The following is an 18,368-nucleotide window of genomic DNA, read 5'->3' as shown; positions in this document are numbered from 1 at the left end:
TATTTCATCCATCAGCAAGTATACCATTTAAACCCTGTAGATAACCATGCCACTAAAGCTTAACTTTTTAACAACAACAAAAAAGAATCCAAGATAATCATTTAAAAGGAACTTTGTACAACCTGCTCATAACAATTGACCAACCATTGGAGACCTTTTAGCTGATATTGTTTAAGGCTGCCTTTAAACAACTCAGGTGTCTGTACTGTTGAAGTTACAGGCATGGTTGAACTGCCAAACAACAATATAGTTCCATTAACTTGACTAAAAAATTGCAACTGCCTCAAACTCCAAAATGGGAAGAAAATTTTAATTATAAAAACCGAAAAAGAAAACCCACGGATGAAGCAGATCGATGTTATTAGCTCCGGCGACCTCGTTTGGATCAGGTTCAGAAGCTTGGCGTAGTCTTGAGCATTCATCATCAAATGCACTTGTTAACCTTTTCTGCTTCGAGACTGCATCTTGAGCAACTCTAAGTGCCTCCTTCTTCAGTTCGGCCTCCTCAGGATCTTCTTCCTCAGCAGGCACACTATCTGAATTCCAAGTCCCTTCCTGGTAATCTGGTTTTTCATCTCCCAAAGGCAGAGCTTCAGAAGGATGCAAATTTGATTTGTTCTGCATAAAATGACTATAAAGTTCTGTTTGTTGTATAAGAAAATTGAGCCTCTGCTGCTGTCTCTTAGCTTCTCGAAGTTCCTGCTCCCGTCTCAAAGCTTCAGCAGCTTCTCTTTCCTCCCTTTTCCGCACTTCTGCCTGTAAAAAAAAAAAAAAAAAAAAAAAAAAAAAAAAAAAAAAAAAAAAAAAAAAAAAAAATCCTTAATTAACAGTTCAACAGTTTTATTGAATGAATGCAGTGGAAAGCAGGCAAGCGTGTGGAGAGGGGGAGTATCTGGCTTATTCTCCAATCTACTAAAATTACAAAAAGCGCGATACACTAGAAGTAATGCATTAACGTAAAATGGAAGTATAGGCTTTAATGAGGTGAAACAAATCACATAATCTTCATGTTTTTTTCTTTTTCAATGATAGTTGAGTTTTTATCTGAAGAGAAAATTTTTGAAACATGGAATCAAAAAAGAAAAGAAAATGTCTAAGAGATTCTTAGCATAGGAATTACGTCCATTTTCATCCATGATGTTAGGAACAAGAAATTGAGGCCAAGTATAAAGGTACGAGGCACAAGCGGAACACCAAAACATGTGTCTTACAAGGTTGCATCACTTTATATCAAGGCACAACAAAGCGTGCTTAAACACGCACTTTAAAACCCTACTTACAACCAAATAAGATAAATACTTCATAAAGAAAAGAAGAATACCATCTCCTTATCAATACGCTTCCAAAAGAGCAACATGTCTCTAGCTAATTTCCTTGTCCGAATAGCAGCACCCCTCATCATTTTAAGTGATCTGCTGACCTTCATTTTCACCTATTTAAGATAACGACACCGTGGTCAAGAAACCACACTACAAACGTTCCAGATAAAGTACATAACTAGAAGCTAAAGTTTAACCAAAATCCATAACCCCAATAAGGAATAAATAATACATGCCTCCCTTTGGCAAGTTTCCGACAACCTCTTGGCATCAATTAGCTGCTTTCGATGACATGCTGTGAAATTTCGATGATGTTTTGGCAAGTCTCTCCTTACAATGTTGACCCAGATTTTTCCAATCTTCTCCATTTCCTCTCTCTCTATGACAGAAGGGTCTTTCTTTACATTTTGCTTCTTGGGCAGGCTGCGTTCAATAATCTGCAGCACAAAATATATGAAATGAACATCCAATCCCTCCCAAATATGAAGAACAAAATGAAAACGGATAATGTACTATAATAGATTATAAACCTCGTAAGTGTCTCCCATCTCCAAAACCTTTACGTAATATAGTTGTAGCACGCCACCCTCGGATAAAATAGCTCGCTTTATACTGCCAGCAGCCCCCTCAGGGATGGATGAATTCAGCCCAATATCAGATACTTTAAGACTGAACTTCTGTGACGAGTTTGAAGCTGACAAGGCATCTAATCTTGCCTGAAGCGATTCATACTGGTGCCGAGGGTCCCCCATCCCTGCCTGGCTTCGGTTTCCAAATCTTTTGTCATCAGCAATCATGGATGCTAAAGACCCCAAATCCAAAGTACCCTCTAAGTAAACTTCCTCTACTTGGATGTCAGAGAAGCTTGGCAATTTCAGTGAAGCGGCCAGCTTATCGTAAGTTGGGGGAATTTTGTAAATGATGCCATCCCCAATATCCAAATATGCAGGCTCATATATTACTCTGCAAGAACATAAAGATCTTAAAATGATGTCACAACTAAAAGACTTCTCACTCTTAAGATAATCATTTAAAAAAGAAAACCTGTTAGGGGTACGCAGCGGGGCAAAATCTGGATCATGATGAATTCCTGGTCTATGAGGATTATAATCATTAAGCCATTCATTTGCTGTTTCCATTTCAAGAAATCCTTCATGTTGTTCACTCCCTGACCTCCTAGCTCTTAAACTTGAGTTACCTTTGGACACTGAATTACTCATACGTGCGGGCATGGGAGATGAGGAGTGTTTAGACCTTCGCTTATAATTCTTAATGTGTTCTCCAAGCATTTGCCGATACCGCTCTTCAGTGACGTGCGTCCCGTAGTAATCGTTCGCACCATCATCCTCCTCCTCACTGTTCAGGGACTGCCTTCTTTTTCTCACCAAGCTCAACTCTCTCTTAGTCATGGTACCATTACCCTGTGTTGTAATTGTTCTACCTGATATTCATCCACCATCAGTACACACCCTCTTCAAGAAAAATATATTTATAGCCATAATCTTCCATCTCTAGTACATTTGCAAGTAGGGGACGAATCAGACATCACAGATTTAATCACAGTAACATGTACCTGGGCTACCTCTGCTCTCATCATGACTACTATTAGCATAATAATCAAAATCATCCTCTGGTTGCGGAAGTTGGAAGTTCACCAATGGCTGCAGCAGGACCCAAAACTTTCAAACAAAATCTAAACAATTAAAAAAAAAAAAATCGACTAAAATCCACATTCAATCCCAACAACAATTAAATCACCCAACCCTACTAAAACACAAACAAGAAAGCAACTAATCAGCAGCGCATGAACACCAAACACAAAACCCTAAAAACTCAAAAAAAATTAAAAAACATTGCGAAAAAGAAGCAGAAAGGGAGATGGGGAACCTCAAGGTTGAAGAGGTTGGAGTAGAACAAGTCCTTGGATTGCCTGTGACGGTCCATGTGAAAAATGACGACGAGGAAGCGAGTGAAAGCCAGAGAAACGGGACGCAAAATCTGCGAATTGCATCGGAAGAATGGTGTAGATGAGAGAGATAGTGGAAACCCTAACCCTAGGAAAGGATTGGGATTTTGGGAATTGAGAGTGGGGACGACGACGCAGTGTTGAGAAGGACGGCGCAGGATAAGGAAGACGAAGAAGGAGAGGCGTCGCTAACGTGCGCCGGTTTTGAGGCATTTGGGATTAAACCGCTCGTCGCCGCCGTGGCTTTGAAAGGTTGGTCGGTAACGCCGGTTGTTTTTTTTTTTTTTTTTTTCTGTTTTTTTGGGTGAATTATAGTTATTATTTCATATTCATAATTATGTGTATATTAACAAATTCTTTAAAACTTAATTACTCGGTGTCTAAACTCACTTAAATTTATTATAGAAATTTATTACATCACTATGTGTCTGAACTCTATAAACAATTGACTGAGTCTAGCCTCATTTGAGCTTTGAGGTAAGTAACTTGAAATCGACGACAGTGTACATTATCGAATAATGCATTTGGAGGGTATTGTTTTTGTTGGAAATCACGAGACAAACAAAATCTTAAATGAGAAGGTATATCAACAAAAACGCTCACTTGCCAACTCTAGGTGTCTACTTTTCCCATAGCACATGTTAAGGCAACTTGTTAGTTAGCTCACTATAGACAAAGGCATCAAAGTTATTAGCTACGTGACCTTCCCAACGAGCTAAAGGTGGTGTAACGTGGGGTAAACCTACAACTTTGAGTTAGCTCACGGATTTGCAACGTATCTGCTAGGAAGAGGTTTCCATATGGTTATAAGAAATGCTTCTTCCTCTCTCCAACCGATGTGAGATCTCACAATCCACTCTCCTCGAGAGCCTAGCGTCCTCATTGGCACACAACTTGATGTCTGGCTCTGATATCATTTGTAACAACCCAAACTCACCACTAACAGATATTGTCCGTTTTGGCTTGTTATGTATCATCGTCAGCCTCATAGTTTTTAAAATGCGTCTGTTAGATAGAGGTTTTCACACCGTTATAAAGAATGTTTTGTTCCCCTCTCCATACGATGTAGGATCTCGTATATAAAAGTGAATAAACGACTCTACTAAATGGACATCAATGCACCACTCGAAAATTAGTACAACTCAGTAAAATGGGTTAATTCTTCGCTTTATGCACATAAAAATGAAACGTTTGAAATAACTCATGAATTAATTGCCCTATTAGAACATAAAATAATATATTTGACCATTTTAATTTCTAATTCTATCGAATTAAACCGTAAACTTCAAAATTAAAGCGATAAGTCGATAACTAAATCAACGTCGAACCATATGATGGTGCTTCAAGCTCCCAAACAATATCTGCGATGATATCTATAGAATGCGCATAATGTATTGGTAGGACAACTTAGAGGGGGAAAAGGAAAGTGCACTACATGAGTTGAACGAGATTGAACAATAGCGAAGAGTCGGGAGGTATGAGTTGAAAAGGATTTTTTTTACATCATTCCTAAGACCTAGCCAGAGATATCTATATAAGTCGGGGGCTCGTGGGAATCTGCCCCAAATGAGAGGACGGGTAGCAAAAAAAAGATTTCTCCCGTTAGCTAAACAAGGCTGGAGTCCCCGTAGCTGTCTCCATCCTCGTGAACATCTCTAATTTAATTATTAGTTTTTATTAGGTAACGACATAATCGTTATAATTACATTAAATTTTAATAATATTTTTACGATAAAGACTAAAATTGTTAGTCGTTGGATGGAACATATTTTGTTGAGCGTTGACTTTTATTTTACTTAAAAAGGAAAAAGTCAAAGGGTTTGTAGTCATGGGTGGAACGTGGGCATTGTTGTCATTTTATTAAAGCCATCAAAATTCAAATACGGGGGTTTTCTTTTATTCCTTCGCTTTGAAGAAATAAGAAAGGAGGGAGAAGCAGCCAGCGGAGCGCGTAGTATTATTGACCGTAAAGAGCGCGTATTATTATTGACATCAAAATTCAAATTAATTTCTAAATTTTGTCGTGCTTACCACCAGACTCAAGACTCCGTACGCGCAATAACTCTCAAGTAATCAACACCTGCCTCCACGCGCTGCATTTCTGCCAACTTTTACGCGCCACGTTCATATCCCAATTTACAATATTACCCCTCTTTTTAAATTGGAGTTTAACAAATTCGGATAAATAACAAAAATGATATATATATATATATATATATATATATATATATATATATATATTTTTTTTTTTTTTTTTACTTCAAACAAGTATTTATTTATTTAAATTTATTGCTGTTGTCACTTAATTTTTAATTTATTTATTAGATATGTAATTAAATTTTATTTTTTTACAGCTCAATAAATTTTGTTAAATATTAAATTGATAAATTTTGGAGGTAGATTGAGAGGGTAAATACGTCATTTTTAATTATTAAGATATTTTACAAACTTCACCAACTATTTAAAATTAATTTAATGCTAAATATAAATTTCATATTTAATAATTAATTTAAACTCACCTTTTAAATTTGTCATCAATTATGGATATGGCATTTTCGTAATAATCTTGAAATTGATGTCGACAATCACACGATTCAATCTCTATATAAACCCTCCACCAGATGAAGACTTCCAATTTATTATATCTACTTGTGATCAGCTCCTAAAATTTAGTTTGCTTTTTTGCTTGCGGAGAAAAAAAATGTCGGGTTATCCAAATCAGCCTTCCGGTTACGGTTACGGCTACGGCGGCGCCGGTGGTTACGGAGCTCCACCACCGACGTCTCAGCCTTACGGTTCTTCACCCTACGGCTCGCAACATCCTCCGCCTCATTCTCAGCAGCCGTACGCTCCGGTGGCTGCGCCATACGGCGCACCGTCGGCACCTTACGGGTCAAATCCGGGTGAAAAGCCGCACAAGGACAAGCCTAATCAGTCTCACGGCGGAGTTGGTGGAAGTCATCAGTCTCACGGCGGAGTTGGTGGAAGTCATCAGTCTTACGGCGGTCATGGTTATCCACCGCCATCTGCTTATGGAAGCCCTTTCGCCTCACTCTTGCCCTCGGCTTTTCCGCCTGGTACTGATCCGAGCATTGTTACCTGTTTTCAAGTAGCCGATCAGGATGGGAGCGGGTTTATTGATGATAAGGAGTTGCAAGGTGTTCTATCTTCGTATAATCAGAAGTTTAGCATCAGAACTGTTCATCTCCTCATGTACCATTTCACCAACACGAACACAAGGAAGATCGGTAATCTTACTTACTCCCTCTATCGCCTTTTTGTTTGCCCTGGAAATAGGAAATTTGATGAACAAAAAAGAAGAAGAAAAGAGAACCTGTGGGAATCTGGGGAACCCAGGTTAGAGCAAAAAGGCAAACAGTTGGTCAGTGGGTCAGGGGCGACCCTGATCCGAACATCTATCATTAGTTTCAGCTAATTTCAATCGAAAAATAAACTGACAAAGATGAAATTCTGTTTATAAATTGAACGGATGGGAACAGGTCATCCGTTCAGTGAAGAACTTTCGAGGTGAATTTCATATAATTGCACTGAATTGAAATATGCCTTTCTAGTGATTAAGATTGATTGTTATTACTAGTAGTTGATTAGTTCATAAAGTTCATAAATCTTATCTATGAGGTATTCTGCATGATATTCACTAGAAGAACCCGAATACTTTGTATTTCTATACAAGAATCCTCCCAGTGATTTTGCCTGCGATAAGTTGGTGAAGTTATTTTAAGTTTGATTCAAAATGTATTAAGAAAATTTCGAACCTGCTATTTGGACTTATAGTAGTTGTGGTGGTTGCACGAATTTCACTATTTTCTAACTTGTGGTTAAAGTTATTTGACTTTTCATACCTCAAAAGCTTTCGTGTTAATACAGTCTCTGTCATTATACGAGTATTTTTTTGAAGTTATCCAAAGCCACGTCTTTTGAATAGAGTATGCAGTTTAATTGCCATTTCTTTATCTGTTCAAAGCATCTTATATTATTATTATGATTATGACTTTTTCAATGTAATTGATCTTGAGCAAGCCTTGGTGATTTGAATGGGCGGACAATGCTGCTATAGATTTGATATATTATGCTGGGTTGTTCATCTTTAAATCGTGCCTCTTACTTTTCTATTGACAGTCTTTTGCATTTCTTTTCTGAAAAACAGGACCCAAGGAGTTCATTGCTCTGTTTTATGGTCTTCAGAGCTGGAGGGTAAGCTGAAGAATTGATATTTGTTTTAGCCCAACTTTATCTGTTGGTCTATGAAACTGAGTATTTATTGCATCTTTGTCAGGGTATTTTTGAGAGATTTGATTCAGACAGAAGTGGAAGAATCGATTACAATGAGTTGCGAGAAGCTCTTTTGAGTTTGGGCTTTGCAGTCTCACCGATGGTCTTGGACTTGCTCGTGTCCAAGTTCGACAAAAGTGGCGGGAAAAGCAAGGCCATTGAATATGATAATTTCATAGAGTACGTTTCTCCCCCTTACTCTACATGATACTTAAGCTTGAAGTTTCCATTATCAATATTCTCATTGCTTTTTTCCTTTTTGCAAATGCAGGTGCTGTCTTACGGTCAAGGTGAGCTTCTGAATAATTTTATTTTCATATATTTTTCGTATATTACGACATATACTGGTTAGAAGTGATGGCAGTGATGGCATCATCCGTGTATTTAGTTCTGCATGCTTGCCTACTCGTCTTTAGATCTACTGCAAAACTCAGAACTCGATTTTTTTTCATTCATGTTGTTGGCTATGAATAGCCTGAATATGTTTTACACCATTTTAGTTCCTGTGGCCATCAATTAGTCACATACTATCGGATTTCGTCTCAAGTAAATTGTTCATAATGTTTTCTCACACTGGTATCATGAACTCCTTGATGGTTTTTGTGGCTTCTGCAAACATTTTGATGCCATGGGAGGAAGAAAAGGCTAAAACTGAAGTGCTTTTGATGTTATAAATTACAGGGACTGACTGAGAAATTCAAGGAAAAGGACACCACATATTCGGGTTCTGCAACCTTCAGTTACGAGGCGTTCATGCTGACCGTCCTGCCATTCCTCATCGCCTGATGAGTTTCTCAGCCTTCATTCCAGCATGTGTGGTCAGTGTAAAGCTTGAGTTTTCTTTGGTTTTTCTTTTGAATCTCTGTTGTGTTTGATAGAAACTATATGTATGTAGTCTTATCCTTATCAACGCTCTTTGTTTATGTATAAGTTGGCTATCCTAAGTATTCAATGATAGTTCCATGATTGTCTCAACTATTACCTGTTTTCCTTCCTGGGTTTCCAGTTTTGCATTTGACAGTAAAGTTGAAGTCAATTGTTGTATCAATATAATGATGTGACGTGCAATGAATAACCTAGCATTGTTAGGTATTCAGGTTTCCAATCTTAGCCAAAGAGGGTTGGAAATGGTGTTAAAGTGAGATATGTCCTAATATGTTGTCGTTTGAAGATGAACTCGAGGAGTACATAAATAAATCAACATTGCATATAAACGAGAAGGATCTTGAGGCTATACAAATAATTATGATGAGAAGGGCTTTACAAGAAATGGTCAATTATTAGAATTAAATGTGTTTGACTTGGATACTATGCTAGATGACCTTAACTATGTGATTGGAGATAAAACACGTTGAAATGACTGCAATGATTTATAGGGAGTAGGATCAATCTTCACTCTCATAAGCAATTAAAGGTAGGTGTCATATCCAGGTCACAAAAGTCACAAAAGACACGTGAGAATGGGAGGGATAAATGTCATATTTAGGTCACAAAAAGGCACGTGAGACTGGGAGGGATAGATGTCATATCTAGATTACAAAAGACACATGAGTGAGTCTAGGAGGATACATGCCATTTTAGGCACGTGTGACTAGGGATAAATTGTAATAGCCCATACTCACTGCTAGCAGATATACGTCTCGTTTTCAGCCTCACAACTTGAAAACGTGTCTACTATGGAGAGAGTCTAGTTCTACTCCAACCAATGTCATGTACCATTTGGTGACTAGTTCTGATACCCTTTTGTAACAACTCAAGTCCACCGCTAACAAACATTGTCCACTTTGGTTCGTTACGTATCACTGCCTCACAGTTTTAAAACGCATCTGCTAGAGAAAAGTTTTCAACCCTTATAAGAAATGCTTCGTTCCCCTCTGTAACCGATGTGAGATCTCACATAGAGACCATATCCAAGTCACAAAGGGCACATGAGATTGGGAGGGATATATGTCATATCAAGGCCACAAAAGACACATTAAACTAGGAGAGTCATTAGACACTGAATTTAGATTCTAAATCATAAGAGCTTCTTACTTATTACAAACATTTCTCGAAATCGATACGATCAACATCTCGAACTTCTTGGCATTTCATTTCGTATGATATCCACTATACACAGTTGCCCTAAACACATAAATTATGAGTCTATGACTCAATTTCGACAAGCCACGCTAATGAAACTTGTAGTAGAAAATCCAACGAACATAATAAACACGAATATGTAAAATTTAAATCACTTTATTGGATATAAATGGATTCAACATTTGAAGTTGATTTCCTTTAATTTCCCTTTAAGCTCTGAGGTAAACCAACCACAAAAATACCTTCATTTGTGTGGAGTATAAAATTGAATTCTTCTTCCACCCGTGGGTTGTATTGGCCTTGCATTTTTCTTCCAACCCTAAAGTTCCAAACATATGAAATTTAAATAAATAAATAAATAAATAATATGCAATATAATATTAAAATATATTCTTTTAAATGGTATATCAACCTCAATTTGAGCATAACTCAGTTCGTTAATTTGCCCAAAGCTCAAAGGTTAGAAATTCAAATCTCCACTTTGACGTGATCTTACGGGACTCTGAATTAATATATATATATCTTAAATTTTTAAAAAATATTTCAAAAATTTTTATTTTATGAAATTATTCAAAAAATACATTTAAGAAGTTTATTTTTCTCTTTAAAATGATGAAAAATTGACAATATTTTACATTCATTTTTTTTAACGGGAAATCTCTCCAATAATATTTTTGTAAAAAAATTTAAAGTTCAAGTACTAAAACTGAAAATTTCATAAATTTAATCCCTATAATTTTAGAAAATTACTACCATTTCAATATTAAAAATAATTTTTTTTACGGAAATTCTAAAAAACTAGGCTCGGATTTACGAAGATTTTATTAAATCATAAAAACAAAATTTTAGGGATTAAATTGTAATTTTCTCAAATCCTACGAACAAAAGAACAGGAAATACTCACATCGTGAATAGCATTAGCCAAAACTCTCACTTGATCCCGTGAAACTGTTCTCACCTATACCAATTCAACGACGCTTAGCTTATTTGTTCACGAACTTTAGTTTATAATACTTTAGTGTTTGTAATGTTACGAAAGAAACCTTCTTGAGTATCGTCCAAACGACACCTTCGCTACACGGAGGAACCGTAAGAGAGCCAATATATCGGTAATATTTTCTGGTCCCGAACTTGATGTCTCCCGGATTCACAATCCCAATTTCTTTTTCTTCTTTCCCAATTGATTTGATGTGATGAAACAGCTTGACACACAAACAACAAATCTCATGAAAATCTTCAATAATCAAAATCAAAATGACCAAAACCCAACAAAATTGAAATGATTTTAAGAAAGTAAGAGATACCCTTGAAAGGAAGGGATCAGGTCGTCCATATTTGTATAGAATTCCAATAACTGCGGTCTTATTATCTTGGCTTTGATGAACCATATGCAACTCTAGAACATGTCTGCAAAGTTTCATAACATATATATATATATTACGTCTTATAAATCCCGACCACGGCCATGTTCGGGTTCTATATTGACTAATCAAAAAGAATCTAAGTGAAGTAAGAGACGCTATTTCCGTTACTACGAGATCTTTTGAGAGTTTAACGGAGTTGAACAATGACATCTCTGATATCAAAGTCATGCCATTGTCTTAACTTAGTTAGTGGAGTTAAGGTCGATTAGCGTAAGGTTAAAAAGAATTAACCATTGGGATCTTCCTCAACCCTTCACTCGACGTTGTTGCTCGGTCGTGTCGCCAAGAGTCTATTGAGACGAAGCTTCTTGTTGGTTTAGTGTTTGCTTTGAGGTAAGTGGCTCTCCTAATCGACGACCTTGAGGTTAGTTTAAATAAGTATAGTTTGTCGCACGGTATGTGTTGCATGCTAGAATATGTGTGAATGACATATTGCTATGAGAGGGGTTACTTGTTGAATATTTTTAAGGCTAAATTAATAAATAAAAAAATACCAATAAATTTCGTACTTTGTCTAAAAAATACTCATAAACCTTTAAAAGTTTCAATAATACCCTTAAATTTTCAAAAAAAGACAAAAATACCCTTGTCGTTAGTATTGGATGGAAACCGCTAGTATTTTATTTCAAAAATACCTTTAAACTTTTAACCGTGTTTCAAAAATACCTTTCAACTTTAAAAAGTTTTATTAAATTTAACTTTTAAAAAAATTTAGAAATAATCTTAAAAGGTATTTTTTTTAATTTAAAATATTTTTAAATATTTTTTTAAATATTAATAAAACTTTTGGGTATTTTCTAACTACTTTTAAGAGTTAAAAAGATATTTTTGAAATCTTTTAAAAGTTAAAAGACATTTTTGAAATAAAATATTAACCGTTTCAATCCAAAACCAACCGCTATTTTTTAAATTATTTTATGAAAGTTTAAGGATATTATTGAAACTTTTGAAAGTTTACGAGTAATTTTGAGACATAATGCAAAGTTTAAGGTTATTTTTATTAATTTAGCCTATTTTTAATACTCAACATTTTTTTTTTCCGGCAACGATGAGGATATGCGGGGTGAGCAACTGCGTATTTACTAATTAAGCCACATGGTCTATGTTAGTTTGATTACCACCTTTGTTATAGGTCTACCAAGTTCTAGTTTATCTCGATTTGAATATCTACTAGCACACATGTGATAATGACCTTCAGAAAAGCCGTAAGATTCAAGTCATACTCAAATGCCATCGTAGACTCGAGTTAAGCTTCAGAAAAGCTGTAAAATTTGAATCGTACTCGAATGCCATCATAGACTCGAGTTAGGCTTCAGAAAAGCCGTAAAATTCGAGTCGTACTCGAATGCCATCATAGACTCGAGTTAGGCTTCAGAAAAGCCGTAAAATTCGAGTCGTACTGGACTGCCATCATAGACTCGAGTTAGGCTTCAGAAAAGCCGTAAAATTCGAGTCGTACTCGAATGCCATCATAGACTCGAGTTAGGCTTCAGAAAAGCCGTAAAATTCGAGTCGTACTGGACTGCCATCATAGACTCGAGTTAGGCTTCAGAAAAGCCGTAAAATTCGAGTCGTACTCGAATGCCATCATAGACTCGAGTTAGGCTTCAGAAAAGCCGTAAAATTCGAGTCGTACTGGACTGCCATCATAGACTCGAATTAGGCTTCAGAAAAGCCGTAAAATTCGAGTCGTACTCGAATGCCATCATAGACTCAAGTTATGCTTCAGAAAAGCTGTAAAATTCGAGTCGTACTCAAATGCCATCATAGACTCGAGTTAAGCTTCAGAAAAGCCGTGAAATTCGAGTCGTACTCGAATGTCACCATAGACTCGAGTACTTAACTTCGAGCTACACAAAGCTAACCCAACCCAACCCAACTCACGAGTGAAACACCCTAACTCGACGTGTAATTGGTGAATAGAACCCTAAAAAAGAGTGAGAGAGAGAGAAACCTTGTTCCATTGAAAGAGTGCTCAGAAGGGGTATGCCAATGGCATTGGATCAACCTGTAACGAGTCCCATTGATAGTAATCTTCCCAGCATCTTGTTTCCAGCTTATCTGAACATGATATCAAAACAAACACCATTAGAGGCGAGCTTAGACACTAACCACTCTAACGTAGCACCGTACCGTCATGTCGTGGCCCCGATTCTTGATCAGCGCCCGAGCTGGGTTGTAGTCTCTTTGGAGCTTCCCAAGCTCAGGAAGAACGCCCACTTCTTCTTCCACAATGTTGATGGGAGACTGATACTTCCCCTTCCCACATGACTCCCATTCTGGATTCAGCTTCCACCAGCTCCTTGGCCCTTTTCCAGTTCCCTCATAGTAAGTAAATGCAGATTCATCATCTGTTCGATAAACGTGTTACAATTAGTAACTTCTTCTAGAAATGTTAGGTCGAGGTTACTGATTCACAATCTCTTCTTTAACTGTAGTTGTTGCCATGAACTCGACCTCACAGAAAGACATCTAGTAAAACATCATTCCTTGGAGTTGTTGTAACAGAAGCAAGATCGATTGTACTCACACACCCACGAACAGAGATTAAACAAAGAGACACAAAGATTTACGTGGTTCTCGACAAGAAATTCTCCTATATTCACTGGGTACTAAAGTGTATCTCTCACACTATCTACAAAGTCTCTTTTACAAAGTTTCTCCCAATTGTTTCTAGGCAAAATGACAAAATGACAAAAGTGTTTACACATAATTTGATATCAAAATGAAAGATAACAAAAGTGTTATGAACATTGACATGCACCGGAGATGCATGAACCTATTCTTCATGACAACTTACAATAGGGGTACTATCAAGGCATGTACTCTCGGGGTGGCTTTGTTTTTTGTTTCCTTGTGATTGACCCTGAACTCAGAAGAAAAAACGAACTATTTTTCGTACTCGACAATACCCATTTCTCATTAGAACGAAGCTAACGACTCAAAAGAAAATACGTATCTATAAACGATGGTTACTAGAGATGTGTAAAGCTTAAGTCTATATCGAATCGTTACTAAAAAATAGTGACGTTGTGGTCGTGTGGTTGAACGTTGAAGAACGATTTGAAATAAATGGAGGGAAAAATAACATACCCACTTCAGAATCAGATGCCTTGGAAATGGAGGAGAGAAGGAAAAAAGCAGCAAAGAAAAGGAAATAATTAGGTCTATTGTTGAAGAAGAAGGCCATGGCTACTCTGCAACGCTCTTTGTTGCTGTTTCCTTTGTGTATTTATAATTAATTTTGAACAAATTATGGAAAAAAAAGCTTAATGGAGAAATTAATATTTTACTTAAATGGGAATATAAATGTAATATAATGTTAAAAAAAATTAAAAAAATGAGTTACGGACGTTTTGATTTTTTTTTTATTGGAGTTATTATTTGTATGAAAATAATAATTATTGATTCACTAAATTTAATGAAAATCAATTTATAATTAATTTTAAATTTTATTGAAAGTACATGAATTAAAATAAATAGCTAAATTAATAAAAAGATACGATTTTAAAAAAAAAATTAAAAATACTTTTAAAAGTTCTGAAAGTTTCTTAAAAAAAAAAATTAAAATTTAAAACATGCCCTTAAATTAATTTTAAATGTTAAAAATAAATTTTTAAAAGAAAAATTAAAATGTATTTTTTTTTAAAATTAAGGACATTAATGAAAATTTAAAAAATTTAAAGATATTTTTTAAATAAATAATTAAAAATTTCTGAATATATTTTAGAAAATTAAAAATATTTTTATTAATTTAATTGAGATTTAAAATATAGAAACTAAAATATTAATTTAGTTTTTTTTAATGACCAAATATAAGTAAATTGCTGAAAATTAAAATTAATTATTTTACTAAAATAAGAAAATAATTTACTATATAAATATAAATTATCTGACAAATAGATTTATATGTAATGACAACTTTTATATATATATATATATATATATATATATATTAAAAACACCATTTTGAAAAATAATTAAAAAATCAAATTTTTTTTATAACTATTTTATTCCTGGCATTGGATGCATGTATTAATTGTTTAATTTTAATATTTATATTTTTAATAAAGCTTAATAAGTCAATTATATGTAATGCTCGGGCGTTAGATAAGGGTAAAATGGTAACTTTTCTTTTAGTTGTTGGGTTCGGACAAAGAACGTCTCCGGTCCATTATACTTCTTTTGATTGTTGTAACGATTGGCTTCTCGAGAGACTCGAGCTATAGATGTGAATATTTAAAAACAAAAATATAAATTTAAAATTTTTAAAATTTTATGCATTTAAAAAAATTTAAATTATCTATAGTCATTAAAGAATAAACGGGACTTAGCTTAAAATGGAAGATACCATTTTTAATGATAGACACAACGTTTAGAGTACATCAAAACTCAGTTAATAAATAGGGACAGATACAACTTTATCAGACAGACAACTTTTTAAAATACATCAAAATTTAATCCATAAATAGCATGAAAAATGGAAGACAGCTGTCTAACCTTATCAGTATAGTTTTAAACTTTCGGAAAAAAATAGGAAAAGGTTAATGTTTTATTTAAAAATATATTTAAACTCTTTTTTAAAAGTTAAAAAAGGAGAGAATTCAACGAAAATCTATAAATGATTGGTTACGGAGTATTTTTATACTGATTATTGCTATTTTTTTATGTTTTCAAATGGATCGTTGGTTACTGGTCGTGAGTGAGAGCGTGTAGAGCTATATAGCTACAAGGGTAACCATAAATCGGTCTCAGTCTCGGTCTCGGTCTCCTATTTAACATGTACGTTTGGAAGTTGTAATATTTTGTGAGCAATTTTGTATTTAACTACGGGCAAGAATTGGTTTTTGTGTGTTCTAAAATTTATCTTTGAATTTACGTACTTGATTTGCAAATTATTCCTTTAAAATTGAAAATTTTTATTGTCTTTTTATACCATCGAGTCCACATAGCATCTCGTGATTCGAAATCTCGAAAAAACGGATCGTTACAGTTCTCTCCCTAAAATTTTCATCTCAATAAATCTAAATATTAAAGAAAAAGAAAAGAAAAATAAACAAAGGTTGTAGAAAAATTGATCGATGTTGAACTCATAAATATGAAATATCGGTGACAAGCTAAAATCCTGCCTCGTTAATTTCAATCCATATTTTCAAACGATTGTAAAACAATGGTTTAGTTATAAATTTCATAGGGTTTTTGCATATAAAATTTCATTTTTAAGGTTTGATGAAACCTCGTAGATGATAAAATTTATAAAGTTTTATCAAAACATACGGATAAATATAAATTTCTAACTGGCTACTAAATTTGTAATTTGACCACAAAAATTACGTTTTTTTAAGAAAAAATTTGTGTAAAATCGGGTCAAAATCACATTATTAAAATAAGGGGGTGTTTATATGACTTGAAAACCCGACCATCCTAGACTACCTAACCCATTTAGATTTTTTCCTTTATGAGTTAAGATAAATTTTTGAAAATTGAAAGTTTGAGTCAATTTACATATATATATATATATATATATATATTTTTTGGTCGAGTTAACGTGAAAATAGAATTACATCTCAACTTTACCCTACCTTACTTTTAAGATTATTGTAAATATTAAAAATATTTAACATTTGTAATTAGTTAAAAGGGGATGTGGGCTTAAAAAATATTAAAGGCACTCGAGGATCTGCCAATGCTCATGAAAATCTAGATCGGTCTCCATTCATCCGACCAGAGGTGTGGATAACAAGGCCACCTTCACAACCTATGTTGTAGTAAGGTAGGGTGGTTCGCTTGAATAGCTCAACTGCCCTTTAGCCTGGTGCTCACTGTCACAATCGCACTTTTGATGACAGCGGACTTGCGATTGTGCGGCACTCACTTTCCAACGACAAGTGAGCTAAGCCAATTCGTTCTTGCGTCGCCTACGGGCAAGCGACGTATGCTCAAGCCTCTGGCCTCGGTTTTAAGAGAAGGTTTTAGGAAACGAGGGCAGAGAGAGATTTTTGAAAGTGATTTTTTTTAGAGAGACGTTATATAAGCAAATAAGAGAGAAATAACAACGGCTCACACTATATAACCTTGGGTAGGGAGAAGTTGACAACTAGTCATATCCCCCTATAGTACATTCTGAGCTATTTCATGTCTGACAGGCCTAGACATGATATTTCTGAAACGTCATACTTCCTAGAAATACAGAAGTAAAACACTAGAATATGAAAAGACATAAAGGGTTGGGCTTGTCATGGGCATGCGGCCATGGGCAACACGCCTTGGACGAGCATGACCGTGACATACTCCCCCACCTAATTGGTTGACGTCCCTGTCAACCGACTACTTTCAAACCTGGCGATGTGGGTGGTGGCGGAGTCCAGATCTTCGACGCGTTCATACCTAGTTTCCTCCGTAGGGAGATTCTTCCATTTGACAAGGAATTCACGAATTGTCCGTACAAGTCTTCCTATCTTACTAATCCTATCGGCTAGGATCTCCTCTATTTCTTTGTTATCTCTTTGTTTCAGATCGATGCTCGGTCTCGTGATTACATTTCGCTGGTCGTCGTCCGGGTCAGGGTGATAAGGCTTCAAGTTGCTCACATGAATTACTGGGTGAATTTTCATCCATTTGGGTAGCGCAACTCTGTAGGAGGTAGCCCCGATCTTTTTAAGGACTTCAACCGGGCCTTCATATTTTCGAACTAGTCTCTGGTCCTTTCGGCTATGAAATCTGTTCTGTTCTGGTCTCAACTTGATGAGAACTTGATCTCTTGCTTGGAATTGGAGGGGGCGACGCTTCTTGTCCGCCCACTTCTTCATATGCTTGGAAGCTTTCTCTAAATATGTCCGGGCTATATTTGTTGTCTGCTTCCATTCTCTTGTGAAGTTTTGAGCTTAAGGGTTATTTCCTGCATAAGGATGATCAATAATATGTGGTAAGGCCGGTTGTCGTCCACTTACAATTTCGAAGGGACTCTTCCTTGTAGATGAGCTCATTTGACAATTGAAACAGAATTGGGCGACATCTAGCAGTCGTATCTAGTTCTTCTGGCGAGCGTCGACGAAGTGACGTAAGTATTCTTCGAGCAAGTAGTTGAACCATTTCGTCTGTCCATCGGTTTGAGGATGATAGCTCAAAGAGATGTTTAAAGTCGTTTCCAAGAAGGCGAATAATTCGGTCCAGAATGTGCCAATGAATCTACCGTCCCTATCATTGATGATGCTCGACCGAATGACCCATAACTTGACAACGTGTTTGAAAAATAGTTGGGCTGTTAGTTCAGCCGAGCATAAT

The 18,368-nt window shown here is 35.7% G+C and overlaps 4 protein-coding genes across 4 annotated transcripts in view; 1 reads left to right on the top strand and 3 right to left on the bottom strand.

The window, feature by feature from the left end:
- Window positions 1-3,577, bottom strand: part of LOC111781370 (chromatin-remodeling ATPase INO80) — a 9,840-nt gene extending 6,263 nt beyond the window's left edge. The window contains exons 1-9 of the mRNA XM_087120207.1: window positions 3,207-3,577; window positions 2,893-2,980; window positions 2,364-2,760; window positions 1,850-2,282; window positions 1,556-1,756; window positions 1,322-1,432; window positions 341-756; window positions 123-231; window positions 8-34 (exon numbers count right to left, since the gene is read on the bottom strand). Of these exons, the coding sequence (XP_086976333.1) occupies window positions 8-34; window positions 123-231; window positions 341-756; window positions 1,322-1,432; window positions 1,556-1,756; window positions 1,850-2,282; window positions 2,364-2,760; window positions 2,893-2,980; window positions 3,207-3,263 (1,839 nt within the window). The 5' untranslated portion in view covers window positions 3,264-3,577. The remainder of the gene's footprint in view (window positions 1-7; window positions 35-122; window positions 232-340; window positions 757-1,321; window positions 1,433-1,555; window positions 1,757-1,849; window positions 2,283-2,363; window positions 2,761-2,892; window positions 2,981-3,206) is intronic.
- A 2,345-nt stretch (window positions 3,578-5,922) lies between these two features.
- LOC111782064 (putative calcium-binding protein CML49) lies at window positions 5,923-8,553 on the top strand. Its single transcript, XM_023662841.2, has 5 exons — window positions 5,923-6,533; window positions 7,454-7,500; window positions 7,583-7,758; window positions 7,850-7,868; window positions 8,260-8,553. Exons 1-5 carry the CDS (start codon window positions 5,987-5,989, stop codon window positions 8,362-8,364), a joined length of 894 nt encoding a protein of 297 aa, XP_023518609.2. The 5' UTR covers window positions 5,923-5,986; the 3' UTR covers window positions 8,365-8,553.
- Window positions 8,554-9,416: 863 nt separating this feature from the next.
- LOC111782195 (alpha carbonic anhydrase 4-like) lies at window positions 9,417-14,279 on the bottom strand. The gene is made up of 7 exons (XM_023663015.2): window positions 14,178-14,279; window positions 13,218-13,435; window positions 13,039-13,145; window positions 10,965-11,067; window positions 10,704-10,862; window positions 10,565-10,618; window positions 9,417-9,979 (listed from the first exon to the last, which is right to left on the bottom strand). The coding sequence occupies exons 1-7, from the start codon at window positions 14,272-14,274 to the stop codon at window positions 9,905-9,907; spliced, it is 813 nt and encodes a 270-aa protein (XP_023518783.2). The 5' UTR covers window positions 14,275-14,279; the 3' UTR covers window positions 9,417-9,904.
- Window positions 14,280-17,383: 3,104 nt separating this feature from the next.
- Window positions 17,384-17,893, bottom strand: LOC147786566 (uncharacterized). Its single transcript, XM_087120206.1, has one exon. It carries the CDS (start codon window positions 17,891-17,893, stop codon window positions 17,384-17,386), a length of 510 nt encoding a protein of 169 aa, XP_086976332.1.
- Between the last annotated feature and the right edge of the window lie 475 nt (window positions 17,894-18,368).

The sequence above is a fragment of the Cucurbita pepo genome, chromosome 19 (genome assembly GCF_057944985.1).
Source record: "Cucurbita pepo subsp. pepo isolate OVF chromosome 19, ASM5794498v1, whole genome shotgun sequence".
NCBI lineage: Eukaryota > Viridiplantae > Streptophyta > Magnoliopsida > Cucurbitales > Cucurbitaceae > Cucurbita > Cucurbita pepo.
This window is presented reverse-complemented; position numbering and strand designations above follow the sequence as displayed.